Here is a 25,124-nt window from a genome sequence, read left to right on the forward strand (position 1 = left end):
CTCTGTTGAGGACTGGTGCCACAGATTTCGGAAGACTTGCCGCGCTCGCGGTCAGCTTGTATGCCCGAGGCGCGCGAAAGGGGGTCCATTCACATTGACACACTTCTGTCGCGTCGTGTGCTTGCTTGGCGGTGGTCAATTTCCTTCTTCTCTGAGGTCGCAAGACGCTGAATGCTGACTGCATGTGAGCGTCGAGCTGCTCAGCACCACGGGTCTTCCGGCAGCATCATTCTTCCCTTTAGGTGTCACAACGAGGAATCTGATAAAAGTCAATACGACCTGGAGCCCCGTTCCCTCTGGTTCTCTTTCATCGCTCTCACAGCTTCCTATTGATTGTGCACAAGATATGGACAGTCCAATTCCCAAGCCAAGCATATCTGTCGACGAAAAACAGTCTTTAGATCGCCATTCATCGAATGCAGATGATCATTCAAACCATGGGCCAGCAGGAAAGCGCAAGCTGCCATTAGGCTGGAAGATCCTCATGATCGTCTTGACCTGCCTCTGCACATGTACGCCCTGATTTTTTATGATATCCAGAAACTTCTCATCTAAAATCTTCAGTCGGGAACCACTGGTCGAATGTGAGTGAAGCGATTCAGTCGGTGCTGTTGAGATTTCTCATGTAAACACGTACAGGCCCTCATTGTGTAAGTTTTCCAATCGTCATTGGACCAAGACCTTCGATGATCCTCTAGTGCTCTCAAGACGACGATAATCAAGAATCTCCATATAAATAATTCGCAATTCGCAACATTGGTCTGTCTCTCTTGAACTGTCGTTTGGAGGTTCGTCAATGACTTCCCACGATGTCCAGGTTGCCGTCACCAATCTCGTACGAAGTTCTCGTACTTCACTCTCAATTATGCCGCTCTAACGCCGCTTTGACAGGTTAATACCTTCCTGTGCATCGGAATTGGCTTTTGCATAGACAGATGGGGCGGAGCACCCCTTTCAGTGGTCCTTGCATTTTTTCACCTCTGCGGCTCCGTGGTTATGTCTGGCTCGGCCACGAACCACCTGAATAGCTATCCACTGCTGATTTTTGGCAAAGTCCTAGCTGCTATCGGAGATGGGTCGTTGGACAATGCGCAGCATCGCATATTCTCAACGTACTTTGCGCCAGGGAAAGGCTTTGCGTTCTCCATCGGTATGTCTCAGAAGTTCTTGCTGCTTTTGGCAATATTCACGGACTGCCGTAGGAGCAATATGGTACGTGGGCTTTGCGATACGTCTGCAGCCTTCTTATATCGTTGAGAAAAGGTCGGTGGCCAATCTAGCGCAATTCACCGGACAGTCAACTGCCAACATCATATCGACTAACACACACACGTTCGCCTGGACCTTATGGATCAGCTCCATCATTGCGTTGTTCTCTCTGCTATGCGCGATCGCCTTGGTCTTCTTGGACCGCTACCTCCGTGTCAAGTATGATGTCACAGATCAGACCAGCGGGGAGCGTCACGTAGGCCGCATCAAGACCGGCACGTTCAATCTCTCGGCTATAAGACATCTACCCATTACCTTTTGGCTCATCGTCCTTTTTGCCGTGTTCGAGAATGCTGGAGTGCAATCCTTTGTCTCGATCTCCACGTACGCGTTGCTTTGTCTCATCGAACGTGAACGTGAATGATGCGATCTGCAGCGTTGTTGCTGAACCTTTTTTGTAGACAATTTGCGCAGCAGAGATTGCAAAAGGACGCTGTGATTGGGGGATGGGTTTCAAGCTTCTACTTGCTGTTGCCTGCAGGTCTGACTCCGTTCCTCGGCATCTTCATCGATGTCTTCGGCCACCGTGTGTCGTTCCGTACGCTTATTTCTGTCTTGAATTGAACTATACGCTGATGATTGATTCACGGCAAGTGTTTGTATCGGGACTCACCTTCCTGATCTCTATGCTACTTCTCAAGTTCTCGCACACAGTTCCCTCATTTGGTGGGTAGATACAGAACTGTGTCTAGAATGAAGCGTTGAGGGTGAATCCTTTGTGAAGTTGCTGCATATGTGTTCTATGCGCTGTCTCAGGCAAGTCTCGTTTCGAAGATCAACAATGATTTTTTTTCTGACCGAGAATGTTAGGCAGTGACACCGGCGCCGCAAGTTGAGATAGTCCGAAGCATCATACCCGATCCTTCTTACTTCGCCACAGGGTGAGTAGACAAACTTTCTACCATATTGACTATGCATAACGAACCTTCACGCAGGTTTGCTATTAAAAGTATGCAGTGCCTCTCAAAGTTCGAAGATGCGATCTAGTAATATTTCACAGAGTCAGTGGTACAAGCCTCCATCGTGATCATCACTACCGCTGCTGGGAGACTCCAGGATCTGTCTCCGACGGACTCTCTAGACCCCGCCGTTTCCCTTTGGCTTTCATACGCCTTCGTTTCAGTAGCAGTATCTGGACTTCTCCTCGTCCTTTCTTTTGGAAAGACCACCTTGCCTGCCGCCCGCCTCAGCCAGGTGCGTCCGACGGACAAGAAGGGGGAGTTGGAGGCGATATGGAGGGCACAGGTCCGTGGTATCTCTGGAGAAGAAGAGCTGAGCTGGCAAGAGAAGGAGAAGATCCTGAAATCACCTTCGGAACGTTCGACATTGCTCGTCTCGTTTGTCTACCCTCTCATCGCGCTTGTCATCATCATTTTGGGATGGGTCATGTTCGGGCTCGGAGCGGGCTGGGGCGTGCATGGGAGTGTCATCGCGGGAACGACTGGGGAGTAGACAATAACGACCAAGGATCTTTTCATTTGAATGAGATCTCGTCCCAATTTGTCAATCAGCGAGGAACATTTCTGAATTTGCACTGCTGTCGTACAAGCGTTAATGCATTGATGATTGCTTCTCTCTTGATCAACACCACAGCTGAGTCCCAGAGCCTTGCATATCACCACTCAAGTACTCGTCCGTGATGTACAAGCCTTCCGCCAAGCTGAAATTATTTTCTGGAATTAGCTGGCGGAGGAAGTAGACGGTGAGTCAGCTGATGTAGGATGAACGACGAGCTCCGAGCCGATAAACCCAATTACTGAGTCCGCAAAGCGCCATTCGCTCAGAATATAAAGCGATTGCTGCACGTCGATATCCAGCAACCTTTTTTGAGCTCTGACAGGCAGCAGACGCTCGTGAGTGCCTATTTATTGTGGCTTGCGCAAAATGATCATGCACTGCCATCCCAGGCACCTCCGGTCTTTTAAAAACGGCGCAATAAACGCCCAGATCGCTCCTTTAGCCCCAACCTCGACGTTCTAGCTCTATCCTGACTCGTCCACTTGCGCACCCCCTCACGACCCCCAGCGATGTCCGATTCGAACCTTCCGAACGGCATCGTGTGCACGCTCGAAGAGTATCTCCGATCGAGAGTCTCGGATCAGAACCCATACCCTTCCATCACCTGTTTGACCCGTGGGCAAAGCATAGGCGCAGCAGTGCGTGCCGTTTTCGACATGGCGTTTGCGCTCACTGTCATGTTCTCACTTTGACCCCTGATTTTCTCCCTGCCGGTGCACGCAGCTCACTGTAGAGTCGGCGCTGATTTCACTGCTCGCGGTTTCGTTCCTGTTCCTTCTCATCGTCGTGCGTCTTCCGTCGTCTGCATCTGTGTTCCAGGGAAGTCTTATCACGTCGGATGCTTTCACTCCTAGAGAAATGTCTTCCGATCTTTCGTTCACGATCCCTCTGGCAACTGGCGTCTGCTGAATGGACCCATGGACATCTACATGGTGTGTAGAGCGTCCAAACTTATCATCGCAGCCGAGGTTCTTCGTTACATTGATACGATCAGGCGATTTCCACCAGATGTCTCTATTTTGCTCGGATCTACTGCAAGCCATAGGATACGTGCTCAATATCAAGTGGGTGCACCAAGGGAAGGTAGAGACGGGAGGATTCTGCACAGCACAAGGTACGTGGTGTTCGATTCTTGGCAAGCGCCGGCTCATGCCCCTCGTCTGTCCAGGCATTGTTCAACAGTTAGGCGAGACAGGGGTCGCAATGATCACATTGGTGCGTGAAGGGATTAACGTCTGGAATGGACAGCTACTAACTTTGTCAAACCGAGGCAGGCTATCGCACTGCACACGTTCATTGGAGTCATGTGGAGAAAGGGCATCCATTCTCGCTATGTCGCCTTTTTTGTCACTGGGCTCATTTGGATCTTCACAATCCTATTCGTTTCCATTGGTGCCGGCATACACAAAAATGATAACTATGAGGCTCCCACCCCCGTGAATAATCATGTTCCGCACTTACATGGACCACCAAAACTGATACATCTGGGTGACAGTTCTGGTGCTGGATAGGTGGGAAGTATACAAGTGAGCGACTCTGGGGCGAGTACTTCTGGATCTGGCTCGCTCTGTTCACCTCCTTCCTCGTCTACATCCCGCTGTATTACTGGAGCAAAGGAAACCTCTCTGTCGACCCCGAGACCTGGTGGCGGTTCCGCGTTCACCCGCGCAATGCCGAGGGCGTAGAAGCGGGCGAGTCGAAGCGGGCGATGCTGATGCTAGCGTTAGTCCTGTTTCGCGCTAGTTTTTTTTTACCACACATGCTCACACAGCCGCCTTCCTCCATATAAAACTATGATATAGGTATCCGCTTGTATACTCCGTACTCGTTCTCCCGCTCTCCGTCGTCCGCTGGATCAACTTCGGTCTGGAAAAGCACGGGAACGACGTGCCCTCCGTCTGGTCCTTCCTCGTCATCACCGTCTTCAGCCTCTCGGGCGCGATGAACGTCGGCCTCGTCCTCCTCACGCGTCCACAGCTGCTCCTTTTCGGCCAGAAACGCGCGACGCAGACGCATCATATCTCGAGCAACGGACGCAGCCGGGGCTCGGGGAAGCAGACGAAGCGGATGGGTAGACTGAACGAGGACGATGACGGGGGTTGGAACCTCCCCGTGATGAGTCGAACAAGCGAGTCTAGTATGAGTGTATCGTGAGTTGGTTGCCATTTCTGGCAGGTGTATATAAAGGTGGGGTGGGCGATCACATTTGAAGCTACTTATTCTTTATCTTGACGACATCACATGTAAACGCTGACCGGTGTAGCTTCGTATTATAATATCCTGTATGCACTCACCAACGAAATGCTATGAAAGCTATGCTACAATATCAAGAATAACAGTGAGACGGTCACAAGCACTGCATATGCGGGAGAACTTAGCATTATCACTGTCAGTACTACATCAGCCCAATGTGCTCTCAGCAAAAACATGCATGAGAGAAACGACAAAGACATGAGCATCATGATAAGGTGTACGAATATAAATATGTAGTGGGAAAGAGGACGAAGTACGACGGCGCCTGGAACTCGTACTCGATGTGATCAAGACTGTAGTCTATTACTTCGTAACTACACTGTCATCTAGGGCAATCGGTAAAGGAAATCAACATACATAACCCTGCCTCAACAGAGCCTAGTAACTCTTTGAAAAATCATGCTGTAGCATACACCGCCGATCCACTGTCTTGTCTCCCGGTCGTCCCATCCACAAGCGTTGCGGAAGCAGTACTTTTCTCCACAGTCACGCTGCCAACGGAGCCTTCTCGTACAGTCGCCAGTTCTAGGACGGTCCTCTTGCTGTCCAAAGAGAGAGTCGACAAGTCCCATATCGTCTTTTTAAGGCTTACAAGCACCATGATAATAGTTGGGTATACACCCTGAGATATTTTTCGTCATCAGGCAGATGAGGCATCAGTAGAAATATGCTCACCGCTATATGAATCCCAACATCCATAAGGAATGTTCCAGCGTACTCCTCGGAGCCTGTTACTTGCACAAAACCAGAGACGATGAGCATTATCTAAGAAGAGTTGAGGCGGTTAGAAATGTTGATTCAGTAGGAGATCTTTTCAACACACCCAGAAGACACCATATAAGATCCCTGACTCAATCAAAAGGACAAGGATATTCTGGGTTTTGGCTACCACACTTGAGCGACGGAGGTTGAGGTTCAGAAGCTGGCGATTTCCCCTGTTGAGATGTAATCAGCCCGTGAAAACAAGAATGAAAGGCAGTATAAACCATGCTGTGTAACCAATAAGCGAAGTAGCCGTCGCGTTGGTTGCAAAGGAGAGGATAAAGCCTGCGAATTGTGCATTATTCATAGTCTCCTGAAGCTTTGGCGATTCCCCTTTCCACAGAAACGCGACTGCGCACCCTACATTGAGTAAGATGGCAACTATATCGAAATTTTTGTTTGGGCGTTGGGGACAGTATTAATCATCGCTACGTACCCAGCGAGCCGAACCAAAGTAGAATTGGCATCAGAACCAGCTTGCGGCTGGCAATCCGCACGGCCCACGCTCTCCATACGACAATAGCATCGCTGAGAGTGAACTATAGGAGTCATATAGGCAGCTATGAGGATCTAAGAATTGGAGGGCGCACGTTGACCATTGTTAGAAGCAAGGGAATGATTCGCAGCCGAAATGTGGAGGCGATTATTTCCGATTGTATGTTGACTAAGTTTGTATCATGACGTAGATGAGCGACGAAGAGACGGTCCCATCGCTGAATTATTGCAAAATGTATTGCCCATGATATAGTTGCCATGATGAACATAATGATGCACGCTGGGAGCATGACCATGTTCATTGTCGATTTCAACCCCCTGCGACTATGAAGGGAATCAGTAAGATGTACCAATTATGAACCAGAATTCTCACAGGAGGTTCCAGATGCAAAACCCGAATATAACGATGTATATACCTAGAGATTGGATGAGTCGAATCGGGCAAGACGAGCTCATTTGACTGCTTTCACCGTAAATCACTGATTCGCAAGCAAAGGTAGTGAAGTCTGCGGTAAAAAAATCCTGAATGTCATGGAGAGCTTTTATATCACTCGCTGTCAGATTAGCTAACATCGCGGAGGATTATTGAGCGGCTGGCAGAGAGAGAGAGGACTAGAGAATGCAAGGGTAATAGTAGATTTAATGAGGTCATGAGTGCCGCTCAGAGCTGCTTATGAAGCCCGGAAATTCGTGAATATCCGAAGACCCTACTTCCGAATACAAGAACAAGGCTCGCCTCTTCAATCTTCAAGGTCGGAGCTTGTGAGGTTATGAATTGACAGAGGTAGATTGATGGTGCATGAAACTGCATCAGAGATGGTATTCACCTCCATACAGCCTAAGTGAGATGCAAGCACTCGGAAATGGAAACTGAGGGACCCGCGATGCATTGGAAGCCTTGGGGCTGTATACTTCCGCATGGCAGACTAACTAGAGGTGCAACTTGCAGCAAATGGGATCTCAAGAGACCTTAGACCTTAGCCTACATCGTTCTTTAGCGCTAATGGCTGTCAGATTTTGTTTACAAGAATAAATCTAAGCAGAGCGGCGCCTTTCAGTAGCGGCGGCAACTTCATTTCCGGATGCGTACCTCGTGCCTTTGAAAATCTATGCTGCGATAGCATCATTTGAACAGAAACCATTTCCTGCATTGCTTCTCACGATGCTTCTCACGAGCACTCCAGCATCGCATTTCTCGTGAAGTTGTGCGAACAAACGCAAGAAGCAAGGCACACGAACAAGCCAGTGAAATTCACCAGGATAGGCCAGATCTCGTGAGTCACCGGTGATTCGATGGCCGGTGATGCTGAAGATGGCTGTTACCAGTCTGTTACCTGCTTGTAGTTGATGTTCAGTTGCCACCCATATTGATGCACCACAGGAATTTTTTGGGCCTGTGTATGCCTATTGCCAAGTTCCAACCGTCACACGTCAACGATGACTTGGATGAGGAAGAACGGAGCTCAAAAGAGTTCAAATCTGGTTCGGTTGAGGAGTCGGGCCGTCCGGGCCGCAGTTTCCGGCCATTGCGTAGGCCAGCACGATATCCTCGGGATTTTCTGTGACCAGACCTTTATGAAGCTTGAAGCCTATGTTTCTACTATTCTCACAAAAAGTCCCAAATTCTATAAACAACTACAGCGGTGAGGCAGTAACAAGAAAGAACCTTCACGCGTTCGCATATAAAATGCAGAACCTTTTTTCCTCAAAAGATCCTGGCTTGAGGCTCTGGCTCTTGCGCGTGCCTCTTGACTTCTTCCAGTAAACCCTCTCCGTGTTTTCCTGCTCTCTCCCTCCCGACTTCCATTTCGTGCCTCAGCTTCACCCGCCTAAGCAACCACGCGCTATAGAACACGGTCAATGCACCACAGATCACGGTGCATGCGCCTGTCACCGCGAGCGTAGCTTCGCTGTTTACCGTGAATCGCCCGCCTTGCGCCCCGAACACGTTCGCGATCGTTGTGATTACCCCCGCAAGTCCGTTGAGACAGCCAGGTCTGGATCATACCGCGAGCGGGTCTGTTTGGTGGTGAGTTGAGAGATCCGTTGAGACTTACAGGAAGATGCTGTCCAGGAGCCAGATGTAATTGGCATTCCACTTCCACCACAACCAGATCATCCCCACGGCCCCGACTCCGCAGCATATCCACGCTATCACGAATCTTTGAAACCATTGTTGGCGTCAGCATCGCTGTTCATCAAGTCCAGAGATAGCGCCTCACAGAGATACATTCTGTACCACATCCAGTACTCGGCCTTCTACCTGCTGAAGCCCCCCGTTACCATTGTCAATGTTGAAGCTCTGCAAGCTTGTAAATGTTCCGGGAAAGAGCACAAAGCCGGCGAGTAATATCCAGGTAAAGAAGCTGGCCAGAAGATTATCCAAACGTGGAACCGCATCGAGTGCAAGTAACATGTTCATGTAATCCGTCTGAACGGACATCTGGCTAGACTTAGCCCGATGAGGAGATGGCCTTTGCTCTGTCGATGATGTAGCTGGTGTGCTGTGCTGTGTATCGTGAGTCATTGTCCTGACCGATTTCGAGGGTCGGGTGGGCCGGAATTGTTCATGGATCACAGTCGACATCGTGGTAGGTGCAAGTAGTCTGTATACCTGCCGAGCATAAATGTGAGCTACTCTGATGGAGAATCATCGGTATTTCTGGAGATCTGGACTATAATAGAGCTGGCCGTGTATGGGAAGTTCTTCACTAAGAGCTGCAGACTTAGCGGGCGACTACCATGACCCTGGTCACATTCTTCCCTAATTCATCGCAATGACGGGCGAGATGTGCTGTGACATTTTCATTATATCCATGAACACGATGCAGCAAATATCCTATAGGACATAACCTTCAAGAAAATCGATGCTGCCACTGCTTTATTTTGAGATGTCTCGCATGATGCACTATTCAGGAAAAGCTGGCCAGATCGAGGCCCTCCGCAGCGATCTGCGCCAAGTATACCGCTGTTTCCGCCATGATCACTAGCCGTCCCTTCCCTGCAAAGGCCATATTGGCAGATGTTGTTCCCAAGAAAAACTTCCCGAGCAGCGTGCCCGCATCGTTCCAAACCTTGATATAGACAGAAATAGAGGCATTCAAATGATCAGGATCTCGCGCAGAATGAGAACGCAGACCCGGACGCACCTGCACTCCGTCTCCGCACCCTGAATAGACATTGCCATTGATGTCGACTTGGATGCCATCGGGCACGCCGGTGTCGACGTACGCGAACACGCGACGATTCGTAAACGCTTCGGTCTTCGCATCGACGTCGAATTGATAACTGCGGCCGGCGTTGGCGAATTGATGCTGAGAGATTTATATGAAGACACTCACATCGTCGCAGGCTGTGTCTGGTTCAATCCGAGAAAGCCGCCGGAAGCACCCGTATCTGTGCTGAACGATAGAAGAGATGAGAACAAGCGCGCGTAGCAGGACTTCCGAGCAGTGCATTGCAGCCTATTGGTTGAGCGATGCACTCACATGTACGCTGTCTTCCCATCTTTTGTGAACGCGAGTCCGTTGGGCCTATCAAATCCGTCCGCGACGACGCGCACGGCGCCCGTGTCGAAATCATAGCGATAGACTTGGCTTGGCAATAGCGGTGCTGGCCGGAAATGGTTCAAAAAGCCGTACCTAACGTTTCGCCATGCAGATCAAGGCATTCTCACAGGTGAGTGAAACATATTTCGACTCTTCCAGTGCAGATGCGTACTCACGTTACATCGGTGAAGAACAACTTTCCGCTGATCGGATGTACCTTAGCGTCGTTCAAAGAGTTAAATTGCCTGCCGAAGAAGTTGTCCAGCAGGATCGTGGAATTGTGGGGTTCTTGCGGGTTGACAAGCGCGATGGATGGTGGAAGCTCGCCACGCCCCGAGTTGATGAGTACCAAATTTCCGCGGTGTGGTCCTGTGCCGCCGTTCGTCATCTGAATTGTATCGGAAAGACTGAGCTAAGAACCATGTCACACACGGAGTCAGTTCATCAAATCAATAATAGTCCCGCTTCGGAAAAATGAAATACCTCAGTCACGGTGACGTTCACGGGACTCGTCTGGTTCCCAGAAGCACTCAACGCTTGCAAGGCATCCGCAAGGTTGATTTTCCCCACTACATTGTTGTGATCGATGTCGCTGTTGCCCAAGGCGCCGCCGTCGTTGCTTGCGAAGAAGATTTCGTCGGTGCTCGGGTTCCAAATCGGCGCCTCGTGAGCGAAAGCAAAACTAGGGTTCGACGCGATCGCGCGGATGCTCGCGTTCGGCCCAAGAATTGACAGGAAAGCCGGGTCGAATACTTGGAAGAAGGGAGGTGAGGAGGAAGTCGGGTTGAAGACCTGTTTGAAGGAGCTGTTGCGAAAGCTGCCGCTGTTACCCTGAACCGCGAACGATAGTGGGTCTACAAACTGGCCAGCCTGTCAGTGAACCTCATCCATGAGCCCTGACGATTAATATAAGCATACCACTCCTTGAATGGGCAAGGGGAGGCTCAAGTTTTGGGCGGCCACATAGCCAAGTTTCGAGTACGTGAAAGCAACGGCTGCAACTGCGAGGGCAGAAATCGATATCCACGTCATGGCAGAAATGGGCTGGGATTCGACAAGCGTCACATCCGCAGGGGCTTTTATATCATTTTTGATGTCGGAAGCCATTCTTGCGATCGGACGCCGCGTATGTCAAGTCTTCTGGGCGACGGGGTCAAGTGTGCTGTCCCTTGTAGTGGTCTTGGAAGCATCATAAGAGAGTCAGTGGGCAGAAGGCGAAGCGTGGACAGTGAGAAACCCATCATTCACCTGACCGGAATTACGATCAACATACAGCAGTGCCTAAGTGCATATTTTTTGAAGTTAAGGACATCGAGGAGGGTCAGTACAGAATCAACTCTGCTCTTCAAATAGCCCAATGCACCCTGTCATGTGTGTCTTCAGAGCCTCTTGAAGGGCACCGATATCATTACAAGCATAGGACAGATGAATCTAGTGTACGGACTCTGGAGAGTCCATATCGTCGCGTCCGAATCAGATGAGATGTTTTTAGAGGACCGGCTTCTCCCGGCCCGCTGCAAAGCGCTTGTCTTCGCCCAGCTTCTTGTCCTGGCCAACAGGCATCCTCAGGCATCCAACTAAAATGTATCGTCCCTTCATCTAATCGAGGCATACACCCCAAGCCCTTAGTTGCCTTGGCTCGGCGCAACTCTAAATGGACAAAAATGAAATGAATCATTCGGCTCGATGAACGAATCCACCAGGTCAACAGGAGCTTTTTGATGGTTAAGTGAGACACCCATATCTCCTCCGACAACACGATGCTCCGAAGTCTAGTATGTTATCACCTTTTTCATTGATATACAAAAGATTCTCATCGTCACCTTTGGCGTCACTATGGCATTGTCCTGTCTCGTCTGAGCAGGTATCGCGCAAATTGATTGAAGGCACAGTTATATCTAGCAAGTGCCAGTGATATCGACAATTGAGCTGCGTATGTTGTTTCTTCGATTTCATCGACTCACCATGAAATCTTGATGGAAAGTGTACACAAATTTTGTGATCGCTCCACCGCATTCAATCCATAATAGGCAGATGTGGTGCTGCGGTACTCAGGCTACATGAATATCTCTGCCAGCCTACTCAGCAGGACTGCATTACGATCCTGAACCAGATAGTAACCGCCCACACTGAACTTTTATTCTTCTGATTGCTCTCCTACACTAACTCCCCTGTGTTATCCTTCAGATACTGAAAATAATCTATGTATGCCATTTCCACAGATTTAAAGGCTGTCTATATCATTGCGTGGTCTTCAGTCACAACATGTACTTGGTGTCTGTCTTTGATTCTAAATTTATGTCATGTATTTTCTAGGAATGGATTCGATTTTGCTTGCAATCTACTTCAACAGGTGGGTGACATGAAACAAAATGTGAAACGTTCACTGTGTGCATCGCAGGGTTTTATCCACGGTTTATCCCAGGAAAAACCCTGCGATGCACGCAGTGGTTACAGTTGGTTGTACATTGTGGGCCGATACATCAGGTTGAAAAAAGAAAGCTAGGACTCATGCCTTGTTACAGATCTATTCACCAACGCTCACGGTCGAGGCCCTCAAGCGTACCAATTCTGACCTTATTTCGGCGGCGGCTGCCTCTAAGGCATCTAGGACCCCTTGCTTGCGCTTAATCTCGCCCTCAGTTGAAAAATCATCCTGTGAGTTGCCTGGCTCTAGATCCCCAGCAATGCTCTCATATTCATCTTCCACGAAATCGCTAGGAATGAACCCGTGCTTGAAACTGTCATCCTCGCTCTCGTTGTTTTCCTCTTCCATTGCGACTGTGGATTCGTCCTCGGGAGCGCTGCTACTGGTTTCGACAGAGTCTAAGATCAGTCGCTTGACTGCTTCGTCTTCATCATCTCTCTGAGAGATAAGTCCACGTGAAGATGTTTCCTCGATATTCGGCAATTCTTGTGATTGTTGATTATCCATGATACGTCCAGGAGTCGACACTTTCGGGGTTGGGAGGTCTGTCATTACAGAGAACTGTTATTCGCGAGTATAATGACATCACATAGTACTCACCTGGCTGAACTTCGCTTTTCGGTCGCTTACTGATGACCACACGTACAAGCATCCGCTTCCTCCCTTTCACCTTCTCCGAGGCCATTCCTTCCACCGAAGATATTCGTTTTCTTGAGCCATCGGCCTCAGCAGCGACCTGTCCCTCCAACTCTGCGTGATCGCCTTCGCTTCCTCCTATGACATCCGTCCTACGGGTTGTCTTGTCCGCTAACTTCTTCTTCTTCACAGGAAAGTTCGTGCACATTTGTCTCATATATTTGCACCTTCCGCAGCGCTGGCCTGCAAGACCTGAGCATCTAGCGCCAGCTGCTATACAGCGCTGGCAATCATATGGCGCATATATCGGACGCCCCTATAGGCCCGGAAAGCGGTCGCGTCAGCTCTCAAGGCGGATATAGAGAAGCACAATGTAGGAATGAAAATATGAGGAAGGACGTTCCGACAAAATCCAAGTAGCACTCACTTTCATATAGATTGTGTGTTTACGGAGTACGGCGCCGGCGTATATGCCCTTTTGCAAGAAAATGTCGTCTTTCTGTGCTCTGGTTCTACTGGTGACTCTGATCGTTTTCGCGAATGAAAATCGCGCGCTACTCGTTGATCGTGTAGTAGATCGTGTGATAGCTGCGGACGTTCTACGAGCCATGGTTGCCAACGTGAAAGCGCCTTCGTGGAACAATGCGTAGAAAAGCTGAGTGGGACCAGCGCAGAATAGTAGGAATTCAGGATAGCGTGAGCTGTTCGTGGTGTTTGAGTGATTTAAAGACGATGAATCGATAAACGGCGACCTCCTCAAGTCGATGGGGTCGTGTTGTTTTCAACCCAGCGGCGACTTTTGACAGGCCACCTTGGCTCGAACTTCCCCGAAAAGAAACACGCTACGCACAGGTCATCAAGCTTATACATGTACTTCAGCACAATAGCTAATGATACATCTTCAGGCCACTGTCCATGATCTGGAAGCTTGAGGCTGAGATTCTAAGAGCTCCAGCCCTCTACTCACGTTCTCTGCAATCGAATACAATCTATCGATCGTCTCTCGCATATTCCGGAGCTTCCCCAATTCAGCCTGCATCTCAGTCACTGAGTCGCGCAGTCGTGCAATTTGTTCATCACGGTCGCCCTCCAAATTTGACACCTGAGAATCAGAGGTCTGCACCGATCCTGCAATAGGGTATCGTGTGAACGTTTGATTGAAATGCTCGTAGCATCCTTCTTCACTCACCTGCTCCATCAATCCAAGTTGAGCGCCGAGTTGCTCGAGCTTTTCTCTTCTTCCGCCTTTGACCATCTCTCGTCGCTTCCTGATCTTGGCCATCTTCCTTCCTCGTCCCACCTTGTTCACCAACAATTTGTGAATCTACATCCTGACCGGCCATCGATGGGTCACTGTCTAGCAATTCTGCCTCAGGCATTGTTTCACTTTGTGACGGAAGTCGCTGTTCGGCGTTCTGAACAATTTTCTCAGACCCACGCGCCAGGTCTAGACAAAGATGAACAGGGACTTGGTGAGAAATGAGGTAGAAACCATCCCCACTCACCTTTCTCCGCTGGCTTTGACTTTCCTTTTACCAGTGTTGACGCTTTTGCAGCGGTTGCTTCTTTCGTACGGTCACCAGGCGCAGGCTCTTCGCTTTCCGGATTCTGCGGATCTGTACTAGGAAGCTGAGCAGACGTGCCTTTTGTGCTCGCAGCAGAGATAGGAACTGGATTGGTGTCTTTGTGCAGGGGTCGGATCGGCTCGACATGTGAGTTGTCGGAAATATTGGAAGAGCCATCCTCAGGACTCTTCTTTTTCCGCTTCCTGCTCCTCTCTCTAGTAGTTTGACGCTTCCTCTTGCTGCTTCCAGCATTGCCAATTTTGGCATTGGATGCGGATATGAACACTTCGCCACGGTTTCGTTTAGACATCCGAAGCACGATGCGCTGTTGCACATGATCTTCTAAAGTATCGTTTGAGCATCAACTAAAGATCGAGGGTCATAGTAAAGTGCGTTTACCTGTATAGATGCCCTCGCCTTGATCAGAACTTAGTCCTTCGTCGTCGTCCCCGTCGATCAACACTTTCTCGTCTTCTCTCGAAAAGCGCTCGACTTTTTCTACTCTCTCCCGATTAACTACTCGCAACGTGCCAGGTTTACCAGCTCCCTTTATGTCTAGATTTGAACATCTCTGCTTCATATTGCGACACCGGCCACATCGCTCTCCCACGAGTCCAGAACAATGGGCGCCAGGAGCTGCAGCACAGCGTCCACAGGGGTCATGCATGATAAGAGCAGTTTCCTGATAGTCATGCCAATTCTGAGTGTTTCTCCGCTGGGTGTGACCATACCGGACTTACCCCGATATATATTATTTCGCCCACTCGTACAGCACCGGCCCTGCCGTATGCTCCGGTGCGAATCATTTGTGCATTGGGGTTCTGCTGAGCGCGAGGGCGAGTGAAGTCATTGCCCTCCCTCGACCGGGGAAATGGGGCCGTTCGCCTGCGTTGAAGGGCGGAGGGATGCGCATTTATTCTGGATCGTTTCCATGGAGGCGGCTGGGTAGGCGTGGGCTCCCAGTACTTCATCCTTAGTGCCATATCCTTCGGCTTCGGTGTGCGTGTTGATCTACGAGCTGTCTGAGATGTAGAAGGTAAGGGAGACGGAGATAAGGGGTAGATTGCGGAGGAAGGTGGTTGCACGACCTCTGCAGTAGGGTTAATCTTGTGAGAAGAAGAGGGCGAAGTAGCTGTCACAGCATGGGGGTCAACAGATACAGATCTGATGCGAGAGATTGAGCCAGGAGAGCGAAGACGATTGAGTCGGGGCGGAGCAGATAATACATAGGGGTGCTGAGAGCGACTATCAGTAGGCATGATAGGGTCATGAAAAATATCTACGGCATCGACTTGCACGGAGTGCGGAGACGAAGGAGACAGCGAGTGATGTTTGGGTGGCACAACAATGTGATCGACAATTTGGATAGCTTGGGTAGAATTGTCTGAGGTATGCGACAAAACAAGATAATTGATAGCAGTACCGGAGAGAACAGATTGACTGGATACTAATACATTGATAGCTGAAGTGCCTTCGGCTTGATCTTCGTTAAGATTTGCGGTAGTACACGCTAGAGGAATAGAATAGGGTTTTGAGCTTCCAAGGAATGGTTCAAAGCGGCGATGACAAACCTGGGGATGATATGGATGAAGAATAATGAGCTATTGCGAGTTGAGTGGAATCAGGACTCAAGCTCAAGTCCTCTGGATCTGACTTTCGTAGGAATTCAATTGGGATCTTTCATTCATCAAGCAATTCACTCACTTCCAAGATGTGATCATTCTCATGGTGTTCGTCTGAGGCGAGATCGGTATCGTCGTCGGGATAGTCAAGAGCGAGACTTGTGTCTACAGAGATGTTGTCCGCGAAGGCTTTATCAGCCTTGTCTTGAACATTGTTGGGACCAGTCATCGTTCTTCTGCAGGTTTAATCTCTGAGTGCCAGATGGCATTTTTAATGACCGTGAACAGTAGAGTACCTACCATCTGCTACTTGAGGCCCTGCAAGCTAGCTGAGAGACTGCTGAGAGTGTCTCAGGCGTACAGGCGGCTGTCGGCGGACCTGAGAGTACTTGGAGTTACGGGGTCTCCGGCGGCCTGTCGACAGGTCCCTGCCCCTCGACACTGTGAAGACTCCCGATCGAAACTATAATTCACATTTTACTTTGCACGGCCCAGTACACCGTGCTACTATACTAACTGTAAAAAAACATAAACAGGTACAGTGGAATGTTCGTCGAAGGACTGGCTGGGTGGTTACTGTATGCCCGATACCAAGAGGCGAAAAAGAGCTGTTCAAGACGGGTCTGTCTTGTATATCAAAAGAGAACTGAACGAAAGCGTACAGAAACACAGCAGGGCGGAATTAACACGCTTGAACTACTACTTAGATCCATCGAGAAGAGATCTCGTGTGGCTGAAAATGGAAATCATCCGGGGCGGAAATACTGGAGTCGCAAGTCAGCTTGAGAAATTTCAAGCAATTTCGAGCGGTTGAAAAACGTTGTCGTTCCTTGCACCCACGATTGGCCTTCCAAGTTCATCATATTGAATTTTCTCCACGCTGGCTTTGGGCTGGACAATTGGATGAGCTGAGACTCAGCGGCCAGATGGCCAGATAAGGACTGAGACGAACCGGAGCAGTGATAACAAATGTCCTCGCGCTGTCTGGAGTTTGTACAGCATCAACCGAGCTCGCTACAGTCTGGATAAAAATAGGCCTTCAACGGCCAGGTCATGGAGGTTGATTGCATGCCATAACGCACATATTCGAATAAACGCGGAGAACCGGGGCCATATTGTAAGCGATTCGCACCGCTGACGAAGGTGTGTCGGTTGTACTTCTCGCGCAGGAAGCGGCGCATGACAAGCCTGTTATTGTCAAGACTCAATGAGCACTGAAGACGGAGGTCTTGTAAATAGTCACAAACGTAGAGATTACGGATATTGTGTAGACTGTCGGCGAGCTGAGGATCAGTATTACTAAATTGCATAGATTTGGAAAGCGACCTACATTTGCCTATGAGGAAGTGGGTCCCAAGGAAGATCAATGTCCCTCTAAACGCGAACCACTAGAGATGAATTAAAGTGGGATGGAAATTATCATTTGAAGAAACCAATCACTCACACTAATCAGCGACATCAGAGCAGCGGTGCTATTCGGTAGGGGACTTGTATGAGAATGTAAAATTGTGAGAGGACGACAACGTACCAAGTGATCACCCCATTGTTCAGGGTATTGAGCATGATTCTATCCAAAATCTTGTTCGTCCTAAGAAACCTTGAGGATATACTCGCGCACCGATGGAAGAACATACTCACCCAAGCATGCCAATGCGCTTTCGGTGTACGCGCAAGAAGTACGTGAGCGTTATTGAGAGGTAGATGTCTATGGCAGCAGAAAGAGAATATGCCGAAGTGATCGACCACTTGTCGAGGTCTCAGTGTATGCTGGCCTGATAATAGGGAGGGCACGACGCACAACATAACGAGTAATGAACAGGTGCCAGCTGTTCAGCTGGATACTTAAAGAGAAATGGTGAGGGCCCCGATTAATGAGGTGACTTCACACTACGTACGTTCTGATTGTGGAGTCTGACCGACCATGGATTCGTGAATTTCTGCTTGTATCATTCAGGATAATGGAGTGCGGTGCTGGCTTACTAAAACCCAAAGCTGAAGAAGAGATTGATTAGGAAATATGAAGCCAGTCCTATAGGCCAAATGATGCTCACCAAGACGCAGCGTAGCCATGAACATCTATGTCAATCAGCGAGGGTAAGGGGTCAGCATCTCGTCGGACAAAGGGCTTTGAAGGCACAAACCAAGGGCGCAGTCAAATACCACTTTTCACTGACTAGATAGACCGATCAGTGACCATGCATAAGCATAAAGCCTCATAATCTACGCACTCTTCCACATCGCGTAGGAATAAAAACTGCAGTGATATGTTGAGCGGTCGGACGTCACGGCAAGACATATCATTGCTACGCACCAATGAACTGAATAGCTGGCGAAGCACTAACTCAGGGTCAGAAAAAGGCGGCAGATGATGTCGAGATGAAGTGTCACCGTAAATAGAATTGAAAGCTATGTTGATTCAGTGTTCAGAAGAGTTCAAAATCTGAGGTTTGGAATCAAGGTGACTTACCGCTGTGGTCCTATACCGTTCAAATAACATTATTGAGAAGATAAAAAGTAGGACTTCAAGAGAGAACGTACGTTGGGATAAAATCTTTCATGTTCGGGTCGCCAAAATGGGAGACGAGGCCATGCCAGCTCGAAACATTTATCAAGCAAGTATGTACCGCGTCAATCGCCCTACGAGAACCGCGACGGTTAGCAAAGATCTTGTGGTGAAGAAAACGAAGAGTAGAATGAACTCTACCAAAGCCATATTACCTGCATCCTACTCGTTAGGGCATGAGTTTACATAGAAGATGGCCGTAATATCTCACCAATGCTTTTGTGTGAAAGCGATCGTCTGGATACGTTCTAAAATACAGAAATGTCAATACGGCGATTGCCCCCGATAGACTGCACAGCCATGGATATTCTCAGTGAGGTGTGTCGGGGAGATAGATCAGGGGGTAATACGCACGCCGTAGCTCCTAACCCTCCAATAAGGATGACACCCAGCGAGCCACGTACATCGATGTCGAGATTTGACATCCTGCGACGCACAAACTGTTTGCAGGGATGATAGCGAGGAAGAAAAGTACACCAACGGACAAAGCTTACCCAGGAACTTCATATGTACCATACGTGGCTTAGCCCATTCTTTGTGCCCCTGTGAGCTCCAATGGGACATGGTTATCCCAGAGCCCAAAAGAACACGACGCGCGCTCAGGATGCCGCCCAACGAAGTGAGACTCAATGTGCTCCAAGAGAAACCGGACAATTGATATCAACCGGCTGGGAGACAGCCGACAAATTGGGATTTGGACTCAGGGCGATTCCAGAGTTCCTGAAAAGGACGCTCATGAGAAAAGATGTCATCAGATAATCAACCCCGAGAGGAAAACAAGTGATGGCGGCGCGGAACTCGTGTCTCACTTAGCTGTATGATAGCAACAAAATAGGTCCCATGACCTTGACTTTCTAGGGACTGCATACTATCCGCACTGCAAGCTACCGCAAGGTGATTTTCGATTGCGTTGCTTATTGGACAAAACACTGAGAAACCACTTACTAGGTGCCTAGAGACATGGTAGGCCAATTTTCGAAGCGTTTGGAGTATACCAGCATAAGCTTCATTCATAGTTGTGGGTAAGACACCTCTTTTCACCTGCCGCGCATTTCTGACTATAACCGGTTCGACTGCATGCCATGATAAGGAGATAAAAGTAGTTCAAACACGATGGAGCTCGAGCAAAAGATGATGGACGAACCTTCCCCGAGCGCTGATGTGGCATTACGTGAGCACAGGCACCCATCCGTAGATAGCATCATCCATTCCCAAAGGACGCATCCCCACAAAGCAATCTTCGCCGTGTTCTTGTATAATGGCTGTGGCGAGTCTGTGGCGGCCGACGATGATGGCATCCATGGATTGAGCAGATACAAGGACAAACAACAGACGCAACTCCGCGATGTTCGATCTCCGAGTCTCTCCTCCTCTAAAACATAGATATATTGACCATCCATGCGATGATACAGATCTCTCATCAATAATGAATAGGTCAACCTTCGGTCCCTATTTTATTTGGTTGAGTAGGTGCATTTCACTCTTTTGATTTGATAATGATGAATAAAACTTCTCCCAAACACTCAAGGTCCTCGTCGGCCCTCGAAGTCTTAGGCTAGTGACAGAACATGCACTTGTGACAGCTACAATATAATTTCAAGTGACCAGGAAATTAACAGGGGAGGAAAACCCATCTTCCCAGAGTAGTGAAATTGAATCGGACAGACTCGGTACGCGTCTTTGTTTGGAAGGAGACTCCACTGATACGTTCTTGAGAATATCTATATAAGTAAAATCGCTAGCCTATACAGAGTGACTTCGAGGAGCAAAAAGGGACACGTCGGGACCGAGTACAAGGCCAGTATAGCATCCACTGCACCCATCTCCGAAGCCCTCCATTCGCCATATGTCAAGTTCTCGCGATGCAGCCACACTCCATATTGCGAGACCTCCAGCGCATTGTCGCCGGTTATGTATTTACAATGGTACATTCGGCCAGCCAGCTTCTCTTCAGTTCCATATCACATTGTTCGTGTACTGACGAGCTCCCTAGTCGAGCTTTGCAACTGACAACTCATCCGCGACGGCTTGGAAGGAAGAAGTGATCCCGCTCCTCCCCGAGCCCGAATCCTCCCAGAGTACCACAGAAGGAAGGGCCCATCCTGCATCAATCAGATGTACTACCTTCCGCATTGCACCGAGAGCAGAGGACTATGATTGCAGCTGTCTAGCCCTTTTGAGGATGTTCGTGACGTGCGGCCACCGTGCAACGTTGTAGCACATGTTCCTCCACCCGACAATCAGCAGTTTTACCTCTTTCTCCCTCGCTTCTTCGGGGACACTCAGAATCCTTGGACCAAAGTCCCAAAGGACTATAGTCGCCCTCCGATAGAACCACGTCGAGTTGCCGGATTTCTCCTGTTTCTATTGAACGAAGTAAACCCGGGTATGTGCTCATTGCTTGTGACCTTCAGGCATTTGACCATTTCCCCTCTCGACCGTGTATATAGGAATATTAGTTCCCTTGGCAGACCCTTGATCTGATCTTATCCCCCGATATCCGCTTGGCACATTGTACTGACTTCTGGGTCCTGTGCGATTGTAATGGCGTCACCTACGGACACGGACATCCGCGGTTCTCTTGGCGTTGTTATACTTGGCGGTATGGGTGCCACCGCGTGAGCTGTACCTTTGAAAATCTGCGCATCATAAAATAACCCCTCATGTGGCTTTCTATCAGATTGTCCGGTGCCGTAGCGGCGTTGGTGTTCCTTTACTTCCGCATGTACTCGACCGACGCTCTGAAGACCAAAGCATTGGTACGTTTTACATTTGAAGCTCTCTTGCCTACTGACAGCGTGTGTCTCAGGTATTCTGGCTTTGGTGCGCTCAGAGCGACATTGTTTACGAGGCTTATTACTGAATTATGGGAACGGGATAACCCGCACAGGGTAATCGATGCTGCGCATACGTGTTTGATAAATACCTCGAACTGGGAAAGTCTCATGGTACATTTTGGCGACAGAGATATGGGAGACTTCATCCCCACGTGAGCGTAAGTCAACAAATGAATGCGATGCGGTCATTGACACACAGTCGAAATCAGATTGACAGCGGTGCGTAAATCACATCCCCATACTTATTATTATCCTGAAGGCCAATGATGACCAGCTAACAATTCTATTCACGGTACGACTGATGCTGTATCCCCTTCATCACACTTATCGAATGATCTTTGCAGTGCTTCTCAAGCTATACTGCCCATTGTTATTTAGTTTCCTCAATCACATAGGATGTTAATCTGTGCTTATCGCACCATAGCCTCTATGCCTACGCAATGCGGAAGAGTAGGACATTTCCCGTCTGTTTCCCGTCTTCCAGTGATTGATTTGATTCTATATAGTTAGCAGAAAATGGTATATATCAGCGCCCCTGGTCAGTAGTTTATCAGTCAAGGCTGATGTCTTAAGCATGTGCTTACTTATTCTCATTCCATATAGATGTTCATGGCCACGCTGCGCCTGGGTATGTGATGGGCGGACCAACTTTGTGAGCGGATATCTGCTGATTTAGACGCCCCTTAGCCCTTGGAATCAGTACGTTGACCCCATCATTCACTTTGATGATCACGATGAATGATATTCGCCCCGACAGATTCTACTCCTAGGACGTGAGCGCAGAGTCCCTTAAGACTGTGCATGAACTCAATTCTGATGTTGTTCAGCATCGAGCTCCGAAGCTGGGAACATTTCATGACTCGATTCGTAGCATGTTGCTCGTCCGGCTCTGATTGATCATGATATAGATACTTTCACTCTATAGTGGTCCATTACCACCGCTTATTGTCTTTCCGCTGCGATCGACATCTATCTTTCCATGACCCTCTGCTACTTCTTGCGTGTACACCGCAAGTGCATTGGCATGAATTCGTGGGCATCTCCTATTGTCTTCCTCTTGCTTGTGCCCATTCCGTTGACACGACTCTGCGGAGAGCAGGACGAACAAGCTTCTTGACAGAATCATGATCAATACAGTCAACAACGGGACTGCTACATGGCAAGCATCCCAAATAATTTCTACCCCCATGCAGCATGCAAGACTCACAGGAGTCGGTCCGCACAGCGCTGCCGCCGCTATGTCTGTCATCAGCGTGAGCTTCTTAAGTAATCTGAACGGCGGCTCTTCTGATGTTTTACCAGTGGTTCGTGTTCAGGGGAACCTTGATTTTTCTAGGAACACATCTCCTGATTGGGAAACGTACACCGTCTTGTACTTCATGCCAATCATACACAGACTTACGGATCTTCCAGTTTATACAATTTCCGTCGTTTCGACGTGAGCACTTCACGCTTAATTCAAGGCCTGATGAAGTCCCGACAGCCACTTGTTTTAGATTGCTCTTGCGTCGAACTCTACGCGAAGAATATAACAGATCTTCAGCAGTAGCAAACCTCTGCATGGACTCAGCTCTCCACGAACACTTGAATTCGTGCGCCATCCTATCTTCCTCTCCGGTTCGCGACAACATCTTACTTCTTTCGGATTCACAGAGGGTCCCAAGCTTCCCCGACACTGTACATTCTCCTAATATTACGAGGAGTTTCGTTGTGCCATGGGATCGTTCAAGCGGTGCAGGTATTCAGTCGATCCAGATCGTACTTGCTCGTTCTGGCAGGTACCGATCGGAGTGTTGAGGTGCTTTCCGCAATATATGTAGTTTTGATTTTTCGGCCTACCCACTCTCCTTATGACATGCCCTCATCGGCAGCCTCAGTTCGGTTTCATTCGTTCGCATTGTTCTTGACGAAGGTTGTAGGATATCTGTGGTACCCAAGCTATGCTCCTTTCCCTTGTATGATGAGGGTTGGGTTCTGCATAAAGCAGATTGTATTGTTCTTGTATACGGCACCTTTACCGCCAAATTGTGTACAAGTACATACGCTACCAGAAATTGTATTGCTCCGGCGCAAGAGCAAGAGGTAAAGAAGAGCAAGAGGGAAAGCTGTACAGTGTGATGTCTGAAACGAAGTGGACCTTGTACACAGATAAATTTGGTTCATATCGCTGGGCTTTGAATATGAACAATCTAACTAATAAACGCCCGAGATGAGTGCCCACTTGACCCTGCGTGCATACTCCTCCCAAACCTGCCCGAACTTCCGCTTCAGCTCGTGATCCTCGACTTCAACCCTCCTCAGGGCGCTACCCACGGCATAGGAGCACTTAATAACCCAAAATACCACGATCAGCCATGCCCATATTGTGATAGCGCTCCTGTTCAAACTGCCTCGTCCCAAGGTGGTAAGCACCCCACATTCACTGGCCCATGCTCCCTGCGATCCGATCACAGCGGTAGCGCCAAACAGCACCATGTGCACGCCGGTATAACTCGGGTGACGAATCCACGCATATGGACCCAAGGTCACTAACTCGTGATGCAGGAGGAGGCACACTTTAAAAGTGAAGTGGCTCCCGAGAGTGATGTAGCACCATTTGCGGAGAGCAGCGCCGGAGACGGCGAGGAGGGTTCCCAGAAGGAAAAGAAGGTCGATCGAGGAGAGAGAGAAAGTCGTGGACTTGGAAGGGTAAGGGCAGAGGTGAGCGACGCGGGAGACATGAGCATAGGCAGCTGAAATGGTGGCAATAGCATCAATGAGAGTCAACACCCATGTAATGTTCTATTCAGATGGTGGAATGTGTCAAAATAATTGCGTGCAACAAGACAGGATCGAAGGCAGACTCACCTTTGTCACAAGAGCAACAGATCGGATGATGTTGTTGAAGAGGTCTTGACCAGTCCGTCGTTTGATTGGCGCCGGGGGCTGAGGCGGTGACACAGATACATGGACTGCGACCGCCGTCGCAAGCAAGAGGGCGATTTTGAGCAAAGGAGAAGTGGCAATAATCATCGTAGACACGCTCAAGTGATGGGATGGCATAACTGAAAACCCCTAACTCTGATTTATAGAAGAGAAATTGGCATCGTGATCTATGCGACTTCATGCGCGATAGCACGGGTCTGCAAGCCGGATGCGAGAGCGTGGAAATCGGTATGATTTTAGGGGGGACGCAGCCTTGCCTTTCCCGAAAGGTTCAGTCCTCCGAGACACGCACATGAGAGGCAGGTCGCAGGCCCACATAGTTTCTGTGCCTCCTACCACCGATAGCCAACATGCCATGTAGGTTGTGAAACAGGGAACCCCCACAAAGAAGATCATCCGTGGCACAATCGAGGAGTGTTTCAATAAAGTTTGGGAGGCCCTGTGGAGCGATGAGTGGACCCAAGGACAATACCCAGAATCGAGTTTGACAGAGAGATCGTACCCTCGCAAGGCAATTACGCTTGGTACTTCCAATTACCCGCACAAGACGCGAATCATGGAATATTGAGGGCGAGATTTGGAGAAATACATAAATGTCAAGAGAAGGATGATATTTGAAGCGCAAGATGATTATGAATATGAAAGAGCGTCAACGACTGCCTTACGAGCGTAAAAGTAGCAAAGACTGACCGTTAAGGCGTAT

General features: G+C 49.1%; 11 protein-coding genes across 11 annotated transcripts; 4 read left to right on the forward strand and 7 right to left on the reverse strand.

Moving 5' to 3' along the window:
- Positions 1 to 346: 346 nt before the first annotated feature.
- On the forward strand, positions 347 to 2,721 carry HETIRDRAFT_106254 (MFS sugar transporter; the record flags this gene model as incomplete). Its single annotated transcript, XM_009553439.1, has 12 exons — positions 347 to 512; positions 565 to 584; positions 640 to 650; positions 699 to 759; positions 818 to 835; positions 892 to 1,150; positions 1,203 to 1,593; positions 1,671 to 1,807; positions 1,864 to 1,935; positions 2,084 to 2,150; positions 2,205 to 2,218; positions 2,270 to 2,721. 12 exons carry the CDS (start codon positions 347 to 349, stop codon positions 2,719 to 2,721), a joined length of 1,668 nt encoding a protein of 555 aa, XP_009551734.1.
- A 1,062-nt stretch (positions 2,722 to 3,783) lies between these two features.
- Positions 3,784 to 4,782, forward strand: HETIRDRAFT_240359 (uncharacterized protein; the record flags this gene model as incomplete). The annotated part of the gene is made up of 5 exons (XM_009553440.1): positions 3,784 to 3,901; positions 3,956 to 4,002; positions 4,062 to 4,223; positions 4,283 to 4,509; positions 4,590 to 4,782. Coding segments are annotated over 5 exons (747 nt in total), but the record flags the coding sequence as incomplete, so codon positions are not given.
- A 369-nt stretch (positions 4,783 to 5,151) lies between these two features.
- On the reverse strand, positions 5,152 to 6,599 carry HETIRDRAFT_446608 (uncharacterized protein; the record flags this gene model as incomplete). Its single annotated transcript, XM_009553441.1, has 6 exons — positions 5,152 to 5,662; positions 5,716 to 5,805; positions 5,864 to 5,975; positions 6,027 to 6,162; positions 6,239 to 6,341; positions 6,393 to 6,599. 6 exons carry the CDS (start codon positions 6,597 to 6,599, stop codon positions 5,438 to 5,440), a joined length of 873 nt encoding a protein of 290 aa, XP_009551736.1. The 3' UTR covers positions 5,152 to 5,437.
- A 1,403-nt stretch (positions 6,600 to 8,002) lies between these two features.
- HETIRDRAFT_328652 (uncharacterized protein) lies at positions 8,003 to 8,824 on the reverse strand (the record flags this gene model as incomplete). The annotated part of the gene is made up of 3 exons (XM_009553442.1): positions 8,003 to 8,294; positions 8,355 to 8,459; positions 8,520 to 8,824. 3 exons carry the CDS (start codon positions 8,822 to 8,824, stop codon positions 8,003 to 8,005), a joined length of 702 nt encoding a protein of 233 aa, XP_009551737.1.
- Positions 8,825 to 9,209: 385 nt separating this feature from the next.
- On the reverse strand, positions 9,210 to 10,877 carry HETIRDRAFT_430154 (uncharacterized protein; the record flags this gene model as incomplete). Its single annotated transcript, XM_009553443.1, has 7 exons — positions 9,210 to 9,371; positions 9,447 to 9,585; positions 9,639 to 9,698; positions 9,786 to 9,938; positions 10,022 to 10,257; positions 10,329 to 10,715; positions 10,764 to 10,877. The coding sequence occupies 7 exons, from the start codon at positions 10,875 to 10,877 to the stop codon at positions 9,210 to 9,212; spliced, it is 1,251 nt and encodes a 416-aa protein (XP_009551738.1).
- Positions 10,878 to 12,372: 1,495 nt separating this feature from the next.
- On the reverse strand, positions 12,373 to 13,126 carry HETIRDRAFT_174915 (uncharacterized protein; the record flags this gene model as incomplete). The annotated part of the gene is made up of 2 exons (XM_009553444.1): positions 12,373 to 12,818; positions 12,874 to 13,126. The coding sequence occupies 2 exons, from the start codon at positions 13,124 to 13,126 to the stop codon at positions 12,373 to 12,375; spliced, it is 699 nt and encodes a 232-aa protein (XP_009551739.1).
- Positions 13,127 to 13,810: 684 nt separating this feature from the next.
- Positions 13,811 to 15,733, reverse strand: HETIRDRAFT_329242 (uncharacterized protein; the record flags this gene model as incomplete). Its single annotated transcript, XM_009553445.1, has 5 exons — positions 13,811 to 14,037; positions 14,099 to 14,356; positions 14,415 to 14,816; positions 14,874 to 15,156; positions 15,215 to 15,733. The coding sequence occupies 5 exons, from the start codon at positions 15,731 to 15,733 to the stop codon at positions 13,811 to 13,813; spliced, it is 1,689 nt and encodes a 562-aa protein (XP_009551740.1).
- Positions 15,734 to 16,561: 828 nt separating this feature from the next.
- HETIRDRAFT_436664 (uncharacterized protein) lies at positions 16,562 to 19,904 on the reverse strand. The gene is made up of 20 exons (XM_009553446.1): positions 19,804 to 19,904; positions 19,605 to 19,732; positions 19,014 to 19,379; positions 18,871 to 18,949; positions 18,631 to 18,762; positions 18,485 to 18,502; positions 18,408 to 18,433; positions 18,325 to 18,350; positions 18,238 to 18,269; positions 18,148 to 18,172; positions 17,992 to 18,088; positions 17,895 to 17,937; positions 17,735 to 17,841; positions 17,625 to 17,684; positions 17,541 to 17,568; positions 17,427 to 17,484; positions 17,344 to 17,368; positions 17,179 to 17,284; positions 17,049 to 17,117; positions 16,562 to 16,987 (listed from the first exon to the last, which is right to left on the reverse strand). Exons 3-20 carry the CDS (start codon positions 19,082 to 19,084, stop codon positions 16,889 to 16,891), a joined length of 1,101 nt encoding a protein of 366 aa, XP_009551741.1. The 5' UTR covers positions 19,085 to 19,379; positions 19,605 to 19,732; positions 19,804 to 19,904; the 3' UTR covers positions 16,562 to 16,888.
- On the forward strand, positions 18,635 to 19,904 carry HETIRDRAFT_412047 (uncharacterized protein; the record flags this gene model as incomplete). Its single annotated transcript, XM_009553447.1, has 6 exons — positions 18,635 to 18,733; positions 18,801 to 18,814; positions 18,871 to 18,949; positions 19,014 to 19,383; positions 19,605 to 19,732; positions 19,804 to 19,904. A coding segment is annotated over exon 4 (169 nt), but the record flags the coding sequence as incomplete, so codon positions are not given.
- Positions 19,905 to 21,203: 1,299 nt separating this feature from the next.
- HETIRDRAFT_328274 (uncharacterized protein) lies at positions 21,204 to 23,293 on the forward strand (the record flags this gene model as incomplete). The annotated part of the gene is made up of 15 exons (XM_009553448.1): positions 21,204 to 21,277; positions 21,340 to 21,418; positions 21,469 to 21,482; positions 21,550 to 21,648; positions 21,706 to 21,715; positions 21,771 to 21,788; positions 21,892 to 21,946; positions 22,003 to 22,034; positions 22,100 to 22,124; positions 22,275 to 22,363; positions 22,422 to 22,528; positions 22,596 to 22,707; positions 22,799 to 22,856; positions 22,910 to 22,934; positions 22,993 to 23,293. 15 exons carry the CDS (start codon positions 21,204 to 21,206, stop codon positions 23,291 to 23,293), a joined length of 1,098 nt encoding a protein of 365 aa, XP_009551743.1.
- Positions 23,294 to 23,689: 396 nt separating this feature from the next.
- Positions 23,690 to 24,133, reverse strand: HETIRDRAFT_328380 (uncharacterized protein; the record flags this gene model as incomplete). The annotated part of the gene is made up of 1 exon (XM_009553449.1): positions 23,690 to 24,133. A coding segment is annotated over one exon (444 nt), but the record flags the coding sequence as incomplete, so codon positions are not given.
- Positions 24,134 to 25,124: the final 991 nt, after the last annotated feature.

Source organism: Heterobasidion irregulare, assembly GCF_000320585.1.
Source record: "Heterobasidion irregulare TC 32-1 unplaced genomic scaffold scaffold_11, whole genome shotgun sequence".
Lineage (NCBI taxonomy): Eukaryota > Fungi > Basidiomycota > Agaricomycetes > Russulales > Bondarzewiaceae > Heterobasidion > Heterobasidion irregulare.

Bases quoted from the DNA above. Each gene is read 5' to 3' on its own strand.
- HETIRDRAFT_436664 (XM_009553446.1), bottom strand. From the start codon at position 19,084: ATGTCAAATCTCGACATCGATGTACGTGGCTCGCTGGGTGTCATCCTT. The intron at 17,938-17,991 runs GTACGTAGTGTG...TTTCTCTTTAAG, and splicing joins TCAGACTCCACAATCAGAAC to TATCCAGCTGAACAGCTGGC. The intron at 17,485-17,540 runs GTGAGTGATTGG...ATTCATCTCTAG, and splicing joins CTCTGATGTCGCTGATTAGT to TGGTTCGCGTTTAGAGGGAC.